The 22,224-nt window shown below is 43.7% G+C and overlaps 1 protein-coding gene across 1 annotated transcript in view; it reads left to right on the top strand.

The window, feature by feature from the left end:
- The window catches only part of LOC124278117 (structural maintenance of chromosomes protein 5-like), a 387,080-nt gene that overhangs the window by 350,457 nt on the left and 14,399 nt on the right, over nucleotides 1-22,224 (top strand). The window contains exon 23 of the mRNA XM_046713865.1: nucleotides 13,205-13,386. Coding sequence (XP_046569821.1) covers nucleotides 13,205-13,348 — 144 coding nt within the window. The 3' untranslated portion in view covers nucleotides 13,349-13,386. The remainder of the gene's footprint in view (nucleotides 1-13,204; nucleotides 13,387-22,224) is intronic.

Raw genomic sequence — 22,224 nt, 5'->3', positions numbered from 1 at the left:
CAGGAACAACCAGGCTGACTGTAGAACTGCAGTGAATTCACTACAGGAACAACCAGGCTAACAGTAGAACTGCAGTGAATACACTACAGGAACAACCAGGCTAACAGTAGAACTGCAGTGAATACACTACAGGAACAACCAGGCTAACTGTAGAACTGCAGTGAATACACTACAGGAACAACCAGGCTAACTGTAGAACTGCAGTGAATACACTACAGGAACAACCAGGCTGACTGTAGAACTGCAGTGAATTCACTACAGGAACAACCAGGCTGACTGTAGAACTGCAGTGAATTCACTACAGGAACAACCAGGCTGACAGTAGAACTGCAGTGAATACACTACAGGAACAACCAGGCTGACTGTAGAACTGCAGTGAATACACTACAGGAACAACCAGGCTGACAGTAGAACTGCAGTGAATACACTACAGGAACAACCAGGCTGAACAGTAGAACTGCAGTGAATACACTACAGGAACAACCAGGCTGACTGTAGAACTGCAGTGAATTCACTACAGGAACAACCAGGTTGACAGTAGAACTGCAGTGAATACACTACAGGAACAACCAGGCTAACTGTAGAACTGCAGTGAATTCACTACAGGAACAACCAGGCTGACAGTAGAACTGCAGTGAATACACTACAGGAACAACCAGGCTGACAGTAAGAACTGCAGTGAATACAGAACAAACCAAGTTCCAACTGTAGAACTGCAGTGAATACACTACAGGAACAACCAGGCTGACAGTAGAACTGCAGTGAATACACTACAGGAACAACCAGGCTAACTGTAGAACTGCAGTGAATACACTACAGGAACAACCAGGCTGACAGTAGAACTGCAGTGAATACACTACAGGAACAACCAGGCTAACTGTAGAACTGTAGTGAATACACTACAGGAACAACCAGGCTGACAGTAGAACTGCAGTGAATACACTACAGGAACAACCAGGCTGACAGTAGAACTGTAGTGAATACACTACAGGAACAACCAGGCTAACAGTAGAACTGTAGTGAATACACTACAGGAACTACCAGGCTGACAGTAGAACTGTAGTGAATACACTATGGGAACAACCAGGCTGACAGAACATATGGTAATACAGGAACAACCAAGTCTGACAGTAGAACTGTAGTGAATATACTACAGGAACAACCAGTCTGACAGTAGATCTGGTGGGAATACAGAAACAAGTAAGTCTGACAGTAGAACTGCAGGGAATACAGAAACAAGTAAGTCTGACAGTTGAACTGCTGAATACAGGAACAACTAAGTCTGACAGTTGAACTGCAGAATACAGAAACAACTAAGTCTGACAGTTGAACTGCTGAATACAGGAACAACTAAGTCTGACAGTTGAACTGCTGAATACAGGAACAACCAAGTCTGACAGTAGAACTGCTGGGAATACAGGAACAACCAAGTCTGACAGTAGAACTGGTTCTGAATACAGGAATACAGGAACAACCAAGTTTGACAGTTGAACTGCTGAATACAGGAACAACCAAGTCTGACAGTAGAACATGTGGTAATACAGGAACAACTAAGTCTGACAGTTGAACTGCTGAATACAGGAACAACCAAGTCTGACAGTAGAACTGCAGGAATACAGAAACAAGTAAGTCTGACAGTAGAACTGCTGAATACAGGAACAACCAAGTCTGACAGTAGAACATGTGGTAATACAGGAACAACTAAGTCTGACAGTTGAACTGCTGAATACAGGAACAACCAAGTCTGACAGTAGAACTAGAAGGAACACAGGAACAACCAGTCTGACAATAGAACTGCTGAATACAGGAACAACCAAGTCTGACAGTTGAACTGCTGAATACAGGAACAACCAAGTCTGACAGTTGAACTGCTGAATACAGGCACAACCAAGTCTGACAGTAGAACATGTGGTAATACAGGAACAACCAAGTCTGACAGTAGAACATGTGGTAATACAGGAACAACCAAGTCTGACAGTTGAACTGCTGAATACAGGAACAACCAAGTCTGACAGTTGAACTGCTGAATACAGGAACAACCAAGTCTGACAGTAGAACTGCAGGAATACAGAAACAAGTAAGTCTGAGAGTAGAACTGCTGAATACAGGAACAACCAAGTCTGACAGTAGAACTGCAGTGAATACAGAAACAAGTAAGTCTGACAGTAGAACTGCTGAATACAGGAACAACCAAGTCTGGCAGTAGAACTGGTGGGAATACAGGAACAACCAAGTCTGACAGTAGAACTGGTGGGAATACAGAAACAACCAAGTTTGACAGTAGAACTGGTGGGAATACAGAAACAAGTAAGTCTGGCAGTAGAACTAGTAGGAACACAGGAACAACCAAGTCTGACAGTAGAACTAGTAGGAACACAGGAACAACCAGTCTGACAATAGAACTGCTGAATACAGGAACAACCAAGTCTGACAGTAGAACTGCAGGGAATACAGAAACAAGTAAGTCTGAGAGTAGAACTGCTGAATACAGGAACAACTAAGTCTGACAGTAGAACTGCAGGGAATACAGAAACAAGTAAGTCTGACAGTTGAACTGGTGGGAATACAGAAACAAGTAAGTCTGACAGTAGAACTGCTGAATACAGGAACAACCAAGTCTGGCAGTAGAACTGGTGGGAATACAGGAACAACCAAGTCTGACAGTAGAACTGGTGGGAATACAGAAACATCCAAGTTTGACAGAAGAACTGGTGGGAATACAGAAACAAGTAAGTCTGACAGTAGAACTGCTGAATACAGGAACAACCAAGTCTGGCAGTAGAACTGGTGGGAATACAGGAACAACCAAGTCTGACAGTAGAACTGGTGGGAATACAGAAACAACCAAGTTTGACAGTAGAACTGGTGGGAATACAGAAACAAGTAAGTCTGGCAGTAGAACTAGTAGGAACACAGGAACAACCAGTCTGACAATAGAACTGCTGAATACAGGAACAACCAAGTCTGACAGTAGAACTGCAGGAATACAGAAACAAGTAAGTCTGAGAGTAGAACTGCTGAATACAGGAACAACTAAGTCTGACAGTAGAACTGCAGGGAATACAGAAACAAGTAAGTCTGACAGTTGAACTGGTGGGAATACAGAAACAAGTAAGTCTGACAGTAGAACTGCTGAATACAGGAACAACCAAGTCTGGCAGTAGAACTGGTGGGAATACAGGAACAACCAAGTCTGACAGTAGAACTGGTGGGAATACAGAAACAACCAAGTTTGACAGAAGAACTGGTGGGAATACAGAAACAAGTAAGTCTGACAGTAGAACTGCTGAATACAGGAACAACCAAGTCTGGCAGTAGAACTGGTGGGAATACAGGAACAACCAAGTCTGACAGTAGAACTGGTGGGAATACAGGAACAACCAAGTCTGACAGTAGAACTGCCGGAGAATACAGGAACAACCAGGATGACAGTAGAACTGCAGTGAATACACTACAGGAACAACCAGGCTAACTGTAGAACTGCAGTGAATACACTACAGGAACAACCAGGCTGACAGTAGAACTGCAGTGAATACAGGAGCAACCAAGTCTGACCGTAGAACTGCAGTGAATACACTACAGGAACAACCAAGTCTGACCGTAGAACTGCAGTGAAAACACTACAGGAACAACCAGGTCTGACTGTGGGAACTGCAGTGAATACACTACAGGAAACAACCAGGCTAACTGTAGAACTGCAGTGAATACACTACAGGAACAACCAGGCTAACTGTAGAACTGCAGTGAATACACTACAGGAACAACCAGGCTAACTGTAGAACTGCAGTGAATACACTGCAGGGAACAACCAGGCTGACTGTAGAACTGCAGTGAATACACTACAGGAACAACCAGGTTGACAGTAGAACTGCAGTGAATACACTACAGGAACAACCAGGCTGACTGTAGAACTGCAGTGAAAAACACTACAGGAACAACCAGGTTGACAGTAGAACTGCAGTGAATACAGGAGCAACCAAGTCTGACCGTGAGAACTGCAGTGAATACACTACAGGAACAACCAGGCTGACAGTAGAACTGCAGTGAATTCACTACAGGAACAACCAGGCTAACTGTAGAACTGCAGTGATTACACTACAGGAACAACCAGGCTGACAGTGAGAACTGCAGTGAATACACTACAGGAACAACCAGGCTAACTGTAGAACTGCAGTGAAAACACTACAGGAACAACCAGGTTGACAGTAGAACTGTAGTGAATACACTACAGGAACAACCAGGCTGACAGTAGAACTGCAGTGAATACAGGAGCAACCAAGTCTGACAGTAGAACTGCAGTGAATACACTACAGGAACAACCAGGCTGACAGTAGAACTGCAGTGAATACACTACAGGAACAACCAGGCTAACTGTAGAACTGCAGTGAAAACACTACAGGAACAAATCCAGGTTGACAGTAGAACTGTAGTGAATACACTACAGGAACAACCAGGCTAACTGTAGAACTGCAGTGAATACAGGAGCAACCAAGTCTGACCATAGAACTGCAGTGAATACACTACAGGAACAACCAGGCTGACAGTAGAACTGCAGTGAATACACTACAGGAACAACCAGGCTGACAGTAGAACTGCAGTGAATACACTATGGTAACAACCAGGCTAACTGTAGAACTGCAGTGAATACACTACAGGAACAACAACCAGGCTGACAGTAGAACTGCAGTGAATACACTACAGGAACAACCAGGCTGACTGTAGAACTGCAGTGAATACACTATGGGAACAACCAGGCTAACTGTAGAACTGTAGTGAATACACTACAGGAACAACCAGGCTGACAGTAGAACTGCAGTGAATACACTACAGGAACAACCAGGCTGACAGTAGAACTGCAGTGAATACACTACAGGAACAACCAGGCTAACTGTAGAACTGTAGTGAATACACTATGGGAACAACCAGGCTAACTGTAGAACTGTAGTGAATACACTACAGCAACAACCAGGCTGACAGTAGAACAGCAGTGAATACAGGAGCAACCAAGTCTGACCGTAGAACTGCAGTGAATACACTACAGGAACAACCAGGCTGACAGTAGAACTGCAGTGAATACACTACAGGAACAACCAGGCTGACTGTAGAACTGCAGTGAATTCACTACAGGAACAACCAGGCTGACTGTAGAACTGCAGTGAATACACTACAGGAACAACCAGGCTGACTGTAGAACTGCAGTGAATTCACTACAGGAACAACCAGGCTAACTGTAGAACTGCAGTGAATACACTACAGGAACAACCAGGCTAACTGTAGAACTGCAGTGAATACACTACAGGAACAACCAGGCTGACTGTAGAACTGCAGTGAATTCACTACAGGAACAACCAGGCTAACAGTAGAAACTGCAGTGAATACACTACAGGAACAACCAGGCTGACTGTAGAACTGCAGTGAATTCACTACAGGAACAACCAGGCTAACAGTAGAACTGCAGTGAATACACCACAGGAACAACCAGGCTGACAGTAGAACTGCAGTGAATACACTACAGGAACAACCAGGCTAACTGTAGAACTGCAGTGAATACACTGGGAACAACCAGGCTAACTGTAGAACTGCAGTGAATACACTACAGGAACAACCAGGCTGACTGTGGAACTGCAGTGAATTCACTACAGGAACAACCAGGCTGACTGTAGAACTGCAGTGAATTCACTACAGGAACAACCAGGCTGACAGTAGAACTGCAGTGAATACACTACAGGAACAACCAGGCTGACTGTAGAACTGCAGTGAATTCACTACAGGAACAACCAGGCTGACAGTAGAACTGCAGTGAATACACTACAGGAACAACCAGGCTAACAGTAGAACTGCAGTGAATACACTACAGGAACAACCAGGCTGACTGTAGAACTGCAGTGAATTCACTACAGGAACAACCAGGCTGACAGTAGAACTGCAGTGAATACACTACAGGAACAACCAGGCTAACTGTAGAACTGCAGTGAATTCACTACAGGAACAACCAGGCTGACAGTAGAACTGCAGTGAATACACTACAGGAGCAACCAAATCTGACCGTAGAACTGCAGTGAATACACTACAGGAACAACCAGGCTGACAGTAGAACTGTAGTGAATACACTACAGGAACAACCAGGCTAACTGTAGAACTGTAGTGAATACACTACAGGAACAACCAGGCTGACAGTAGAACTGCAGTGAATACACTACAGGAACAACCAGGCTAACTGTAGAACTGTAGTGAATACACTACAGGAACAACCAGGCTGACAGTAGAACTGCAGTGAATACACTACAGGAACAACCAGGCTGACAGTAGAACTGTAGTGAATACACTACAGGAACAACCAGGCTAACAGTAGAACTGTAGTGAATACACTACAGGAACTACCAGGCTGACAGTAGAACTGTAGTGAATACACTATGGGAACAACCAGGCTGACAGAACATATGGTAATACAGGAACAACCAAGTCTGACAGTAGAACTGTAGTGAATATACTACAGGAACAACCAGTCTGACAGTAGATCTGGTGGGAATACAGAAACAAGTAAGTCTGACAGTAGAACTGCAGGGAATACAGAAACAAGTAAGTCTGACAGTTGAACTGCTGAATACAGGAACAACTAAGTCTGACAGTTGAACTGCTGAATACAGGAACAACCAAGTCTGACAGTTGAACATGTGGTAATACAGGAACAACCAAGTCTGACAGTAGAACATGTGGTAATACAGGAACAACCAAGTCTGACAGTTGAACTGCTGAATACAGGAACAACCAAGTCTGACAGTAGAACTGCAGTGAATACAGAAACAAGTAAGTCTGACAGTAGAACTGGTGGGAATACAGGAACAACCAAGTTTGACAGTTGAACTGCTGAATACAGGAACAACCAAGTCTGACAGTAGAACATGTGGTAATACAGGAACAACTAAGTCTGACAGTTGAACTGCTGAATACAGGAACAACCAAGTCTGACAGTAGAACTGCAGGGAATACAGAAACAAGTAAGTCTGACAGTAGAACTGCTGAATACAGGAACAACCAAGTCTGACAGTAGAACATGTGGTAATACAGGAACAACTAAGTCTGACAGTTGAACTGCTGAATACAGGAACAACCAAGTCTGGCAGTAGAACTAGAAGGAACACAGGAACAACCAGTCTGACAATAGAACTGCTGAATACAGGAACAACCAAGTCTGACAGTTGAACTGCTGAATACAGGAACAACCAAGTCTGACAGTTGAACTGCTGAATACAGGCACAACCAAGTCTGACAGTAGAACATGTGGTAATACAGGAACAACCAAGTCTGACAGTAGAACATGTGGTAATACAGGAACAACCAAGTCTGACAGTTGAACTGCTGAATACAGGAACAACCAAGTCTGACAGTTGAACTGCTGAATACAGGAACAACCAAGTCTGACAGTAGAACTGCAGGGAATACAGAAACAAGTAAGTCTGAGAGTAGAACTGCTGAATACAGGAACAACCAAGTCTGACAGTAGAACTGCAGTGAATACAGAAACAAGTAAGTCTGACAGTAGAACTGCTGAATACAGGAACAACCAAGTCTGGCAGTAGAACTGGTGGGAATACAGGAACAACCAAGTCTGACAGTAGAACTGGTGGGAATACAGAAACAACCAAGTTTGACAGTAGAACTGGTGGGAATACAGAAACAAGTCAGTCTGGCAGTAGAACTAGTAGGAACACAGGAACAACCAAGTCTGACAGTAGAACTAGTAGGAACACAGGAACAACCAGTCTGACAATAGAACTGCTGAATACAGGAACAACCAAGTCTGACAGTAGAACTGCAGGGAATACAGAAACAAGTAAGTCTGAGAGTAGAACTGCTGAATACAGGAACAACTAAGTCTGACAGTAGAACTGCAGGGAATACAGAAACAAGTAAGTCTGACAGTTGAACTGGTGGGAATACAGAAACAAGTAAGTCTGACAGTAGAACTGCTGAATACAGGAACAACCAAGTCTGGCAGTAGAACTGGTGGGAATACAGGAACAACCAAGTCTGACAGTAGAACTGGTGGGAATACAGAAACATCCAAGTTTGACAGAAGAACTGGTGGGAATACAGAAACAAGTAAGTCTGAGAGTAGAACTGCTGAATACAGGAACAACCAAGTCTGGCAGTAGAACTGGTGGGAATACAGGAACAACCAAGTCTGACAGTAGAACTGGTGGGAATACAGAAACAACCAAGTTTGACAGTAGAACTGGTGGGAATACAGAAACAAGTAAGTCTGGCAGTAGAACTAGTAGGAACACAGGAACAACCAGTCTGACAATAGAACTGCTGAATACAGGAACAACCAAGTCTGACAGTAGAACTGCAGGGAATACAGAAACAAGTAAGTCTGAGAGTAGAACTGCTGAATACAGGAACAACTAAGTCTGACAGTAGAACTGCAGGGAATACAGAAACAAGTAAGTCTGACAGTTGAACTGGTGGGAATACAGAAACAAGTAAGTCTGACAGTAGAACTGCTGAATACAGGAACAACCAAGTCTGGCAGTAGAACTGGTGGGAATACAGGAACAACCAAGTCTGACAGTAGAACTGGTGGGAATACAGAAACAACCAAGTTTGACAGAAGAACTGGTGGGAATACAGAAACAAGTAAGTCTGACAGTAGAACTGCTGAATACAGGAACAACCAAGTCTGGCAGTAGAACTGGTGGGAATACAGGAACAACCAAGTCTGACAGTAGAACTGGTGGATATACAGGAACAACCAAGTCTGACAGTAGAACTGCCGAATACAGGAACAACCAAGTCTGACAGTAGAACTGGTGGGAATACAGGAACAACCAAGTCTGACAGTAGAACTAGTAGGAACACAGGAACAACCAGTCTGACAATAGAACTGCTGAATACAGGAACAACCAAGTCTGACAGTAGAACATGTGGTAATACAGGAACAACCAAGTCAGGCAGTAGAACTGGTGGGAATACAGGAACAACCAAGTCTGACAGTTGAACTGGTGGGAATACAGGAACAACCAAGTCTGACAGTAGAACTGGTGGGAATACAGAAACAACCAAGTTTGACAGTAAAACAGCAGTGAATATTCACTTTGGGAACAACCAAGTCTGATATAGTAGAACTGCAGTGAATACACTATGGGAACAACCAAGATTGACAGTAGAACTGCAGTGAATACACTATGGGAACAACCAAGATTGACAGTAGATCTGCAGTGAATACACTACAGGAACACCAGCTGACAGTAGAACTTGTGTATTACTTGTTTGATAATGATGTTAGCATCTACACCTAAATGTCACATATATTGCAGTAAAGAATTTGTTAATCCATAAAATGTGTTCCTCTTCATCATACCAGCTTCTAAATGCCACTTAAAGAAACCATCATGAGTTGATGTACCGTATATTACTATAGATAAGCCGACCCCATAGGTAAGCTGACCCCAAACTTGACCCTTATAGAAATCAGTGTCAAATGGTATGTTTCGTACATAAGCCTAATCGCGGCAAACTCAGACCACAGACAAGTGGCAGTTAACGATAATTACAACTTCGGTATGCATTTTTCAAAGAATTCACAATCATATTGTGTCTACTCACGCCTCAAAATGAAGTGTAATTGACAGAAAATGAATAATATATTTTGTTTAGCTAAATATCATACTTATTGTAGCTGGATGATCACATGTCAACAAACTGGCTTGCTTATTTTACCCCATTCTATGTGCGTACAACTTCCACTTACCATGTTCGAGAGGGTACGTTTTTCACTCCAACCGCGATAGCACCAATTTCACATATTATCAACAATCACGAACTGATTACAGCCTCGTTATCCATGGACCGCTAGTTTACAGTAACATCAGTGAAAATGTGTGTGAATTTGAATTGCATGCTTATTTCACCTCATTCCATGCATGTACAACTTCTCCTTACCATGTTCCTGAGGGTCCATATAACCTTAGTGTTGATTATACATATTTTACATTTATAGAGCAAAACCTGTAATTAAAATTACACAATGCTAGGATATATTTCTTTCGGTTAAATAATAGTTCTATGTATTAAAATTCATCCCATTATATTATTGTGTGTGTTTTAACTAAATCACTGGTAGATCACCAGGAAACGTGTGCACAGCTGATTGGTATTTCTGGCTCTGTATACAAGACAAATACACAGGGTAATCTTAATCCCTTCAAATAATACAATGCCCAGCAAAAACAAATTAGAACTGTAAAGGTAAGTAATCTTGCCTAGTGATGTTTAAATGCAAATTTGACGTCTTTACTGGCAAAGTTGTCTTCTCTTGTTTGTTCATGCGCAGTGATACAATGTCATTTTCTTACCCCCTGGAAAAAAGTTTGTCGAAAGTGTAACCGATAGATAAGCCGACCCCCTTCTACAGACTTCTGTTTTTGGTCTTCAAAATTCGGCTTATCTACAGTAATATATGGCATTGAAGGGTATGAATCGATGCTGAATAGCAAACCAATTGCAGAAACTGGAAAATAATCTGAGAAATCACATTAAGCAAGTTCTGCTCAGCCATGTCTTGTTCCTCCTCTGCTAATATTGGCTCTTTAAACAGGACCGTCTGCAAACACTCCTGTACTATCAACTGCTTTGATCAGGTCCTTCATTCAACTTGGGTATTCTTTTTCAGAAGAGGTCCCCCCTTGGGGTACTTATAAGTATTTTTATGTTCATTAAAAATTCCTATGACAGTTGTAACTATATTTTGAATAAAATATTTACAAAACAAAAAATTAGTTCTTGTCATGTTCGACCACCACTGCAGGGCCCCACAGCCAAAAGAAGGTAACACAAACCTTCAACCTTGTAACTCCCATGTTTTCATTCACATGGTGAAGACGTGTGTGCTCTCCAGAAAACTTTTGAAAGTTGAATTCCAAGTAAACAAAGATAAAGATAAGTGAGAAAGAAACAAATACTGTATGTATCGTTCTTTTCTAATTGCATGGGTGATATATGGAACGCATTTCGCTTCTACACTTTAGATTAGGGATTCTTGTTGCGTGTATTATAATTAACTGTTTGAGAAGCATTCTAGAAGTTGTAAGTAATAGGAATGACAAGTGGATGATCAACTTCTATATTGTACTATTGCAATGTTTCGCTATAGATGCTTATACTGTTTTCAAGCATGAGATGGGGAGCTTCAGCTCCGGAGACGCTCTGAACCTGGGAACTCACACCGACACATGCTTCAGCCCGGTACAGAGCAGATCCTCGGTGCTGATAGCCAAGAGGCTGTTGAGTGTGACAGAGCTACCGCTCACCTCGGCATTCTGAGGTCTACCCAAGTACCAGGGAAACCCTGAATTGTCAGGCTGCTTCCATGTGTCTCGGGAGCGAGGTTCAGACCCTCCGCAGGGATTTACAGGACGCAAATTTCTGCATCCATAATCATGGAAAGCCAAACAAAACTGAGAAAACCCAACATTAAAGATGGAGCAATAGTGTCTTTTTCACTTGGCATGGTGGGGTTCAGCTACGTTATGAATGTCATTGTCTAGGGCTGGGATGATACACTATGTCACAATATGATACGTATCGCGATATTTTCCCTGCGATAGGATACGTATCACGATACATACACCTTGAAAGAATGACACAGTATTAAGATTTAAATGATTTATTTCAAGGTATTTGTGTATAACAATTACACTATTGTAATAAACAAACAAGTAACTCGATCATACATACGTATTTTCTCGAAATAAGTACTTTAACATGTTTAAGATAATACTGTTTTGAAATAAATTTGTGTATCGATATACCAGTCAAGGATACGATAGCTGTATCAAACTTAAATGTATCGTGATGTATTGGTGAATCGTCCCAGCCCTATCATTGTCCCCATCAGTCATCACCCTTATAGTCGTCTTCCAGGGTAGTCTCGAACTCAATAGCCATGTTTTGTAGCACAAACACTGCACTTATAATAGCACAACATCGTTTTGGCGGGTATCTTATTAACTACGAGTGAACACAATGGAACCAGCACTTCATCAAGCCGAAGCATCTCTCAATACAGTTCCTTGCTGATGCATGTGCATAGTTATCACCTTCCTCCTGTCTTGATCAGGGATTCCTGACAGGTGTCATCAGCCATGATGCCGTCTGTTTTCAAAATCAACAAACATTTGACTCTCCAGCATCCGTGAGTCATGAGCAGAACCAGGCCACTTTACAACACAGTTTAACACTCTCAGACTTGCATCACACCTTCAACATTTATAGAGTAGTACCCTTTTCTGATGACATAATTATATTCTTGGGGTATTTTTGGAGCCTGGATCCTAAGATGTGTTCTGTCGACACATCCAACTACACCGGGAAACCCTGCCATGTTGTAAAACATGTCTTTCAGTGCTACTAGTTCATTTTGGTCAGGAAAGTAGATCCACTGATTCATTCGCCATTGAAGAGACGACGAAACTCTGACTAACCATAGATTGATGAACATTGACAGTATCCCCTACTACATTTTGAAATGATCCCGTAGCATAAGACCATAAGGCTACAAGTACCAGTATTTCCGGGGGTAAGAGTGGAATTGCAGTAGGAGCCATAATCAATATCTCCCCTAATTGTATCCACTATCTTGAAAATGTCAGTTCTCCTGAATCTAAATCTTCTGTACCGATCAAGGTCGTATAATTCTAAAGGATTTGACCTTTCTCTAAATATATGGTTTCTGTAGAACTGTCATCCTCAATATCGGTATACGACTGCCACCATTACAGGGCTACGCCTGCAGGGTAGGTGGCGCAAATATAGAACGCTACGCCTTGCATAACTTTAGCTTTGTCGAACATATGCATACAGGTTTAACCTTACGCTCGACATTTGCATACGGCCACAGGAGTCCACTTGGGTGAAATGGTGTGCTGTCTTAGGAGGATATGTGTATAATATCACTGTTTTTTAGAATAGGTTATTGTCACCCACTGTCTACTCAAACATATAAGGTCAGCTACTAAACAAATGATGCACCCATGAATGTGCATGACTTAACTCTCAAGCCACCTCCCACTTCCTGTGCCTTGTCAAATAAGAAACAAGGACACTTAGGTTATGTCTGAAACCGCTGTGTCTGTGAATGATAGGATTAATTCATGGTCAGATTAGAACAAATCCTCAAAGGTACATTTGTTATATATTTCAGGAAGACTATGAAAAATATGGAGTCAGGATAAAAGTGAAATATCGTGATGGTGAACCACTGAGAGAGTTGACCCCTCATCATCAGAGTGGAGGTGAAAGGAGTGTGGCTACTGTTCTTTACATGATGGCGCGCTACAAGAACTAGCCAAATCCCCATTCAGATGTGTGGATGAAATCAATCAGGTGAGACATGCATTTGATGTCTATTATTCATGCATTGTCATGCCATTCCTTTAATCACATAAAAACCAAAGCTGTACTTACTTTAAAAGTCTTCTTTATCTGCGGTTTTTGTGGGGGTGTTTTAGTGGGTGTTATTTTCTTAACTGGCGAGATGCAAATTCCAGAGTAATTTCCTTTTAGAAAGCATTCCTTTTCCAGTGGATATTACATTTCACTGATTTGATGTAATCAGAACCCATCAATAGTGTCACAAGTTTCTGCCACAAGGGCTACAATCTTCTGTGTTCTTTTCCAAAGCTTTCACTGTCTAAAAAAGGGGGGAACCCTATACAACTTTATTTAGAGGTAATTCCTTTACTTACATGACAGTCATGGCGACTGAAAAGGGGTGTGTGGTAATATTTTGATGAACTGAAATCACACACTATTGAAATTTCGTCATATATTTACTTCTGTATTAAGGCCAGACCAATTTTATTTCTTGTTTTACAGATTTTGTCCTCAGAAATCTAAAGGCAGGAGGGAATAAAAATAAAATCACCAGTCAAAGTAACATTCCTTCTAAATACTATAAGTATTTTACTTTTGGCAATTTATTATGTGTTTATGGGGCAGAATTCAACATTTTCTTGTAAGTTTACATTTTTGGCCAATAAAACATTTTTGGGAGTGGGGAAAAATAATTTTAATTTTTTTCTTATTCTTGAAAAATTACGAGCGGTGGATCCGTGAAACAAGAAATGAAATTGGTCTGGCCTAATCAGAAATTCCAAAGATATATATCTTACACTCTACAAAAGATATCACAAGATAATTATTGACTTGATTCATCATTTTGGTTCTCTGAATTGATCTATGGTATCAGACTATGAGTTCCACAAGGCCAGTCACATGGTGAAACAGGTACCGGTAGTTTATTCAGGACCCAGGTATATGAGTAACCCATCCCAGCTCTACTGTTGAGACTTCAGTAAAGTGAGATACCAAAATTTATGCAGTATTTTTTTTTTAATGGCTGACAATTTAGAATATCACAAGGCTTTATTAGTAACAGAGTGTCTTACTTTGGTCAACTATGTCTCTCCCCTATCACAATATATGCAGGGGCTATGGCAGTATTTATCAAATGGTTACCTCTTTGAACCATAATCTTTTCCCCTGTCATTATTGAGGAGGAGATTGCACATATTGATTTTAGTGGCTTCTGCAACTATTATTAGATCTCTTTGATGTTGCAGATGTTGGTAGTGAAGCAATTTTCGTGGACTGGTTGTTGCTTTTGTTATTGTTTTTCTCCCGTGAGTACCCGGATGATATCCCAGAATTCTTGACTGGTTCATGACCTCTGCTGCGCTACCCGCATGCACAATTGATAGTATAGATTGATCAACAAAGAGGAAATCTTTTTTACCCGATAACAAATAAAAACATTTTGAAGTTTAACCATCTGCCAGTTGTGAAAAATGTTAGGACTGAAAAATAACTAAGTCAATGTACGTCTTTATATTTTGTCTTATAATCCTAATTAGTTTATTGTCATATTTGTATGCATTTTGAAAACTGATAAAATGCACACGATCTGCTTATACTCATTGAGAATTTATAATATGACAGTAATATCTAGACATTTTATAGATTGCCAACGTCAGTTATGTATTATTTCACAAACACGCCACAAGTACGACCTAGTGTATGTTGTTTGTCTCATTACACTTCACGGTGAAAAAAAATGATTCTGTATAAAGTAGTATATATAATGATAGTCCGGGATCAAGTCCAACAAAAGCCTCTGCAAAGCTTTATTTCACAAATAAAGCTTTTGTCAGGCCCTTAGATCTCGCCACCATTGTATCTACTACTTTTGAACCCCCAGTTAACTCCCCGACCCCACGTGGCACTATTGTGCCGCTATGATGTGTTGACAGGGGGTAACATTGTACCGTACGGTATGATCAATAATTCCTGTCTAACGAACCCTTTCCCTGGCCCTTCTCTCAAGTAGTACAAGTTCGGCTCGTCGGCTTTGATGTCCACTTTATCTATATTGTAAGTTTTGACCGACCATATCGTATCGGTGGCTCGCTTACGACTATCACCCTCGTGCTCCCCCGGGCTGGTATAGGTACCTCACGAGGGCCCTATCTGGTATCTGTTTCTCCTTCCCACGCAATGGTGCAGCCGACTCTGCCACTATTGATTTTAGTTTGATAGCGTCGGCTGGTTTCTTGCCAGTGAGCTGAGTGGCTTCATGGTTGATGGCCGACACCACCTGAGGTAGCCGCGCTTCCCATTCAGTCGATCGTTTCCCCGGGTTGGTCATCTCTCTCGCATACTGATGTCCGAATAAGCGCTCAGCCAAAGTCCTATTGAATCTCTCAACTATGGCTTGGCTGCGATGGGCTCCGGCCGTGCCACGCCTGACCTTGGTATCGTGTTTGTCCAGCAGGTGTGACACAACACCCATGAACTCCCGCCCGGGGTCAACTTGCAGCTCTGTGGGCCACGTCAGCGGACTGAGCTTGTATATGCGTTCGAATCCGCGGGCTACCTGGGACGAGTCTTTCACGGTCAAGGGTTCGGCTTCCTTGTAGCCACTGGCAACGTCCACGACGGTTAGGGCATATTTGTACCTCTTGTCGTGGGGTAGGAACAGGAGGTCGGCCTGGTGAACGCTATTGGGTATGTTAATACCGAACTTCCTTCTAGGCACGTAGCGTGGTGCCGGTAAATAGATCTGCCACAGGGCTTGTTTTCCAAGCCAGGCTTTGGCCTCCTCCGGGGGTACTCGTGCCATTTTGGCCAGCTTATGTACGGCGCTAACTCTTTTCCCACGCGGGCTGTAGTAAATAGCCTCAAACTTTCTCTGGTTCCGTGACATGTCGCCCCGATATATATACACCTATGTTCTTGGTTCAATTTTCTCATGCCCGTGACGCGTACGTGTTTATCCCATCAATAGCTATCCAACGTTTAGTGTCCATCGGCGACAGGGACGTCTTGTTTATCGTCAGTCCGTATATCCTGTCCGTATATCCTATGCCCATCACTTCTAAGCGTGTTCATTTTATGCCTGAAGGTACGGGTCTTGAACAGGGCTTCCTTGAATCTGGCGTGTTTGATGTGTTGTTTCACCACGTACTTCTTAACACCCTTCGCCTTCCGGATCTCACCATTGTCGGCCTTCAGGATGGAGTACATCTTAGGCCTCAAGCCTATGTACTCGGCTATGGGCTTGCCAGCACACTCGTCCTTCATCTTACCTAGGACCTTTTTATTTACCGTGCTGTGTATGGCATGGTCCTTGGGGTAGTCACTGGTGTCCTCGTACACGTCCTCGGTTCGAATCTCCATCAGCAGGGAATCCGTGTCAGTGTACAGCACTTCACACCTGTCGTCGTACTGTTTCTTCAGCTCGTTGTAGTAAAAGTCGTACATCAGGTGTTTGGATAAATCGAGGATGCTCATCCCCACGTAAACAGGCCGGTTGAATTTGATGTGGCTTTTCTTCATGTGTAGGGCAACCAGGTCGTCGGTGAATATCTTGCTCCGGTTGAATGCCGGGCTGGCTATCAGTCTCCTGAGCTTGTCTTCCTCATTCGACCGAACCAGCTTCACGGTCACGCGTTTCCTCAGGTTCTCCATAGTCTTACCAAACACCGAGTTGTTCATGAGCTTGTAGAGATTTTTCTCAAAGTCACTGGTGGCAAGCTTTCGCAGGTCTGTGTTCATTCTGATGTATGTCACCTCATACCCAACGACAGGTACAGCTGTAGGTTGCGATAGTGAACGATGTACTTGGTCTTATTCATTAAGTTGGGCACGAGTTTTTCAACGTCTGCCACCCGCCCACCTAACAAGTTATGTTGGTACTCAGACATCCAGTCTGGGTTAACCCTCACACGTTCGGGGGCCAGGGGGTGGCTGTTGTTTGATGTGTGTAATGCCTTGGGTATTCCAAGTCAACCTCGAGGATATAGCCTTTACTCGAATCGTCCGCGATGCTCATAACATCGACCTCATGCGTTGCCCATTCGAATCCCCCTATGGGTAGATACTGGCTCATGGCCCAGCCGTTCAGATTGTTGGCGTCGAGGTAGAGAATGTGATTGGTTGGCTTGCTCGGGTCGTAGCCCTTCACGTATTGATTATTTGCTTTCGCGTATCGTTTGGTTGCCATGGAAATCCCACCTCGCAAGCCTTTCTCAATGAATAGGTGCATGTCGTAATCGGTGAGCAATTCCAACTTAATTCCGGGCTTTTTCAGCAATGCATCCCACGACAGACCTGGGCTGGTGTAGTACCATGCGGGGTCGAGTTGATACTGCTTGAAACACGTCCGCCTAAACGTACAGGTCGTGATAGTCACCCAGATTCTTACAGCCCAGTTTATTCCATACGTTAATCACGCGCGCGAGTAATCGTCTTGGGATATTGTCGAGTCGGTCAGGTTGCTTTAAAATTCTCTGATGGGGGGTAGTCGGGTCTATGTGAACTTGGCCCAGCCATCCATGTACTCGTAGGGGTACACACCCTTCCTCATCAGCAGGGGTCGAGTCTCGGCGTTGGTGTATCGATCGGTGATGGGGAAGGTATAGTTGGCCTTGACCAGACTGTCGAGTGACGACAGGAGGAACTGAATCGAGTCGATGAACCTCAGGCCATTCAAGCTGAAGGAGATGTATCTCTCCATGTTGTTGGGGATGCATCGCCAGGTTGCCGTCGACTTTCGCGATGGCCTGCATGATTAAGTGAGAGTCGCACTCTCTCAAGTTGTGGAAGACCACGGGATGTTTATTGTCTTGGGGTGATTCTAAGCTTGAGGTTACACGCTGCTGTGCTGCTAGCTCTATACTTTACCGGTGACGTGGCAGTGATCTCTCACGAATCACCGCTTCAGTGGTGAGTCACACACGCAGTTAGTGCTACAGGCGGAGCTAGCCGGGTCGGCTTGGGTCATACGCATGGGAGCGACTATACAGTGCATTCCTAATAGTTTTTTCTTCCTCCTGCAAACACTTCAGAAACTTTTCAGCCGCGTCGGGACCCCTATACACTACCGGAGCTTTCGTTTTCCCATCACAACGGACGACCACGTATCCAAACCCACAGGCCTCATGCTCCTGTGTTTTCTGTGTGGTTGGGGTACCCCCAACAGCCTCAACGGATTTGACCAAGGCTTCGAAGTCGGCGTATATGACATAAGGCACAGACATTTGGTTCTTGTGGTTGCCGAATTTTAGGATATTGTCACCTTCCTTGGGCATGTCAACTTGTATGGCTGTCTGCCCCACGCCTTGACAATCCTCCCGGTGGGATTCTAATGAATCAGCTCGGCTGAAACCGTGCAGGCATCGTACACAAAAGTGTTTTTTCCCAACGTGTTTCGACTGGTCGTGCAACAGCCTACTGAGATGTTTTATCCACATGTAGTGATACTTTTCACCTTGCTGGATCATGAATATATTGATAACGCGGCGACCCAACACTGGGCTGACCCTGTGTACTCTTGTTGTGTTGCCTTCGTGCCCTAAGACGTTTATGGCTATATCATTCTGTTTTTCTATTTTAGTTATCTGGGATATGGGGGTGGGTTCATCTATACCATCCCAGTTGAGCCCATCGTCTTGGGGATAGCTAGAAAGCCTGTTCGAATTAGTGTCAGCTGGAAACAAGGCTGACCTGATAGCTAAGCTCAGGCAATCGTCTCCTCTATTCTTGACGTTGACCATGGCCTGTTTTTTCTTATAGTAGGGAGGCAAGTCTAGGTATGACCCGCCTCTGAATGGCACGTAGTTAGCTATGTCTAGATAGACATTATCGATTTTATCAACAACCCACCCGGACCCCATGTGTGTGTAGCGTTCTAGGTATTCTCGTATCTGCTGAAAACTGGTATCGATTGATGCGTCTATAGTCTCTGTATGAGTCACGACCTCCTGTTTACCTCGGAAGTAAGGCTGAACGTACTCAGTGATCCCATTCCCCACCTGTTTATCGAGTGACATTTTCACTGTGATTTGAAACTTTATACTTCCCAGTTTGTTTAGTTCCTGGTTGACTTTATCAGCGATTAGAGGCTTGATATCGGCGATGTCTATGTTCCTATCAACATGCATGCGCCAGCCTCTCAAATAGTTCCCTACAGCGAGCTCAGTGGGTATGAACTGTAGGTCAATAGCTCTATTCTGACGTAATAGTTCTACAAGCTGTGGTTTCCTCATACGGGAATAACCACCTAACCCCAAATCGCGTACCTCGGCTTTTAGTTGTTTTACAGTGGGAGGTTTTGCTACGGGGTCATGTGATAACAATGCGACTAACCCGGCTTTCCCCAGGTTGGAATAACCCGTCAACCCAAGCTCTTTTGCTCGGAGTTTTAGTTGTTTTACCGTGGGAGGGGCTTGCAGGCCTAGTAACCGCAACAAGGCTGGCTTCCTCATTCTAGAGTATCCAATTACACCCCGCTGTCTCGCGATCTGCTTGAGCTCACGAATAGTAGTCATAGTTGCGTATACACCCAAGTATATCAATCTCTAATTGGGGCGCCGGCAAGGGAGGTAACTCCTCCAACCTTGATAAAAAAGTGAGGCGCCCATAAAATCCTTTAGTAAATATCCAGATAGACCTTATCGATTATACCCTCGACCCACCCGGAACATGCGCAGCATAGTAGGGTGTTTTGTATTACTTGCAACGAGTCGTCAACAAGTATATCTATCTCCCCATGCACATCTACTCGCCCCCCATCAAAGTAATTCCAAGTGTGCCCAGCCCACGGCACATCAAACCCTACTTTCACCATGATTGTAAACGAGCACCCCTTATATAGTTCGCTAACAATCATGGGTTTGAGGACACTGATATTTATACTTTCCCCCACATCCATCTGCCAGCTTCTCAGGCAACTTTCCCTGGGCTCAATTTCCACAAACATAGTTATACCTAGGTGTGCACAGTCTCTAATTGGGGACTTATCCTGAGAAGGCGCCTACGTTCTTTTATGTAGGCCTTTTTATTCTCGTAGAAGAGATGATGTCTGACTACGTTTGCTCCGTGAGCTTTGCATAGGCAGTAGTGCCCTTTCACCCCTATACCACACACAGATCACGTGTAGTTAGGGCTTCCCATGTGGAAACAACAGTACCTCTCAGTCCTGCATCTCCTACCACAGGCTTCTTTCTTCCCCATAAGTATGTATTCGCATCGGTACGGAGCAGGTCTCATCTTTGGTATACTTATATGAGTACTTAGTCTAATTGTTTTGCAACCAACGCAGTCGCTGCTAGACCCAGCGCGATAAAGGTTAATTCCCGGTCCATTTGCCCCGGGGATGGTGTGTAGTACTGAGCGAGTGTGGGCTTATGGAGTGGTTTTAGCTGTTTACCTGTTAGTAGGTAGTATTCTCTCACTGCGTCGTCGACATCGTGGAATGTTTTAACGGCATGGCTCTCACGCCTGAGTTGTTCGTTAATGTAATCGATCCTCTGAACACGTTTTTTCGCGTACTCGGATTGTGCAGCTTGTAATCGTTCAACAGCAAGGTCGTGCCGCTTACACTCTGCCTGAATCTCAGCCGCGTGTGACTGTCGTAGTTTCGAGAAGAGGAAATTACTCCCGGAAAATGCCAGGGCATTCCTCCTGTGCAGTATCCATCTATACTATTATTATTATTTTTCCCCTCCTTAAATTGGCAATGCTTTGCCGTGATAATCGCCGCCGTCACCGGGGCTAACAACATACCGTATTTTTGGTACAGCACACAGCTGATAGAGCTCAAGGCGTGTTCAATAAAAGTGTTCTCAAGGGCCTCCCACAGGTAAAGTCGGCGTTCCTGGGGAATGGGAAGGAAGTATGACGCAATACCAGTGTATATCTGTGTCATAGCCGATCCTATAGTCTTTGTCATCTCGGCCCCGAGTCTAGCCTCGTATCTAGCGTACAGCTTATCGATTTCTTCGGCTGACATTTTGTGAATTTTATCGGGAGTGTAGTCTCCAAAGTAATGTTTGGCTTTGCCACCAACAGCCAAAGCCACCAGTCTCTCTCGCTTATCATTGTCCCCTCGCTTATCATCGTCCCCTGGCACCAACAGTTGTTCGAGCAGTTCATCACACTCCATCTTATAATGTAACAAGCAAGTTTTAGTTTTAACAATATAATACACGGTGTAGGCGAAACACAGAGAAATGAAGGTTAAGTTGAACACTTCAAAAACAACCATAACTATAACTATAACTGATAAGTGCTAAACACTAAGCATTTGCTAAGCATTGCTTAGCTTTGCTAAGCATTTGCTAAGCATTGCTAAGCTAAAACACCCTATAGGCCACGGGTTGGTTGGTCTTGAGCACGAGCTTGTTTAGTTTCAGCGAGCTGTTTCTTCACCCGTTCCCGTTCTAATTTGCTCATCACATCGTTCTCTCTCAAACACTCCTCGAATGAATCCCTGTCCTTGCAGTGAAATAAGGCCACCCATCGCGTCTGCTCCCTGAGGTCTTTCAACACCGAGTTGAACTTCTGCGTTAGCACCCAGACGCTGTGCTTTGCATGCCGGCCGGAGAAGGTCAGGTACGATAGCATGTCTCTCTTTTTTGTTATCTCACGATTAACGCTGCAGTCGTCCAGTATGAACAGCGTCTACTCCCCTTTAAATTTCCCGTGATAAGCTTTCAACCAGTCCTGCAGACGTGTCCCCGGGTCGACTCTGTGTACGTCCGGGTCCGTCATCACCCAAGGTCTTTCCGTGTACGTTCTATTCATGTTCAGAGTAGGGCACATGATAACGATGTTGTCGAACACATCCCGGTAGTACCCCTCCAACATATCAAACACGAAAAC

The sequence above is a fragment of the Haliotis rubra genome, unplaced genomic scaffold, assembly GCF_003918875.1.
Source record: "Haliotis rubra isolate DU_JTF1 unplaced genomic scaffold, ASM391887v1 Scf231, whole genome shotgun sequence".
NCBI classification, from domain to species: Eukaryota; Metazoa; Mollusca; class Gastropoda; order Lepetellida; family Haliotidae; genus Haliotis; species Haliotis rubra.
This window is presented reverse-complemented; position numbering and strand designations above follow the sequence as displayed.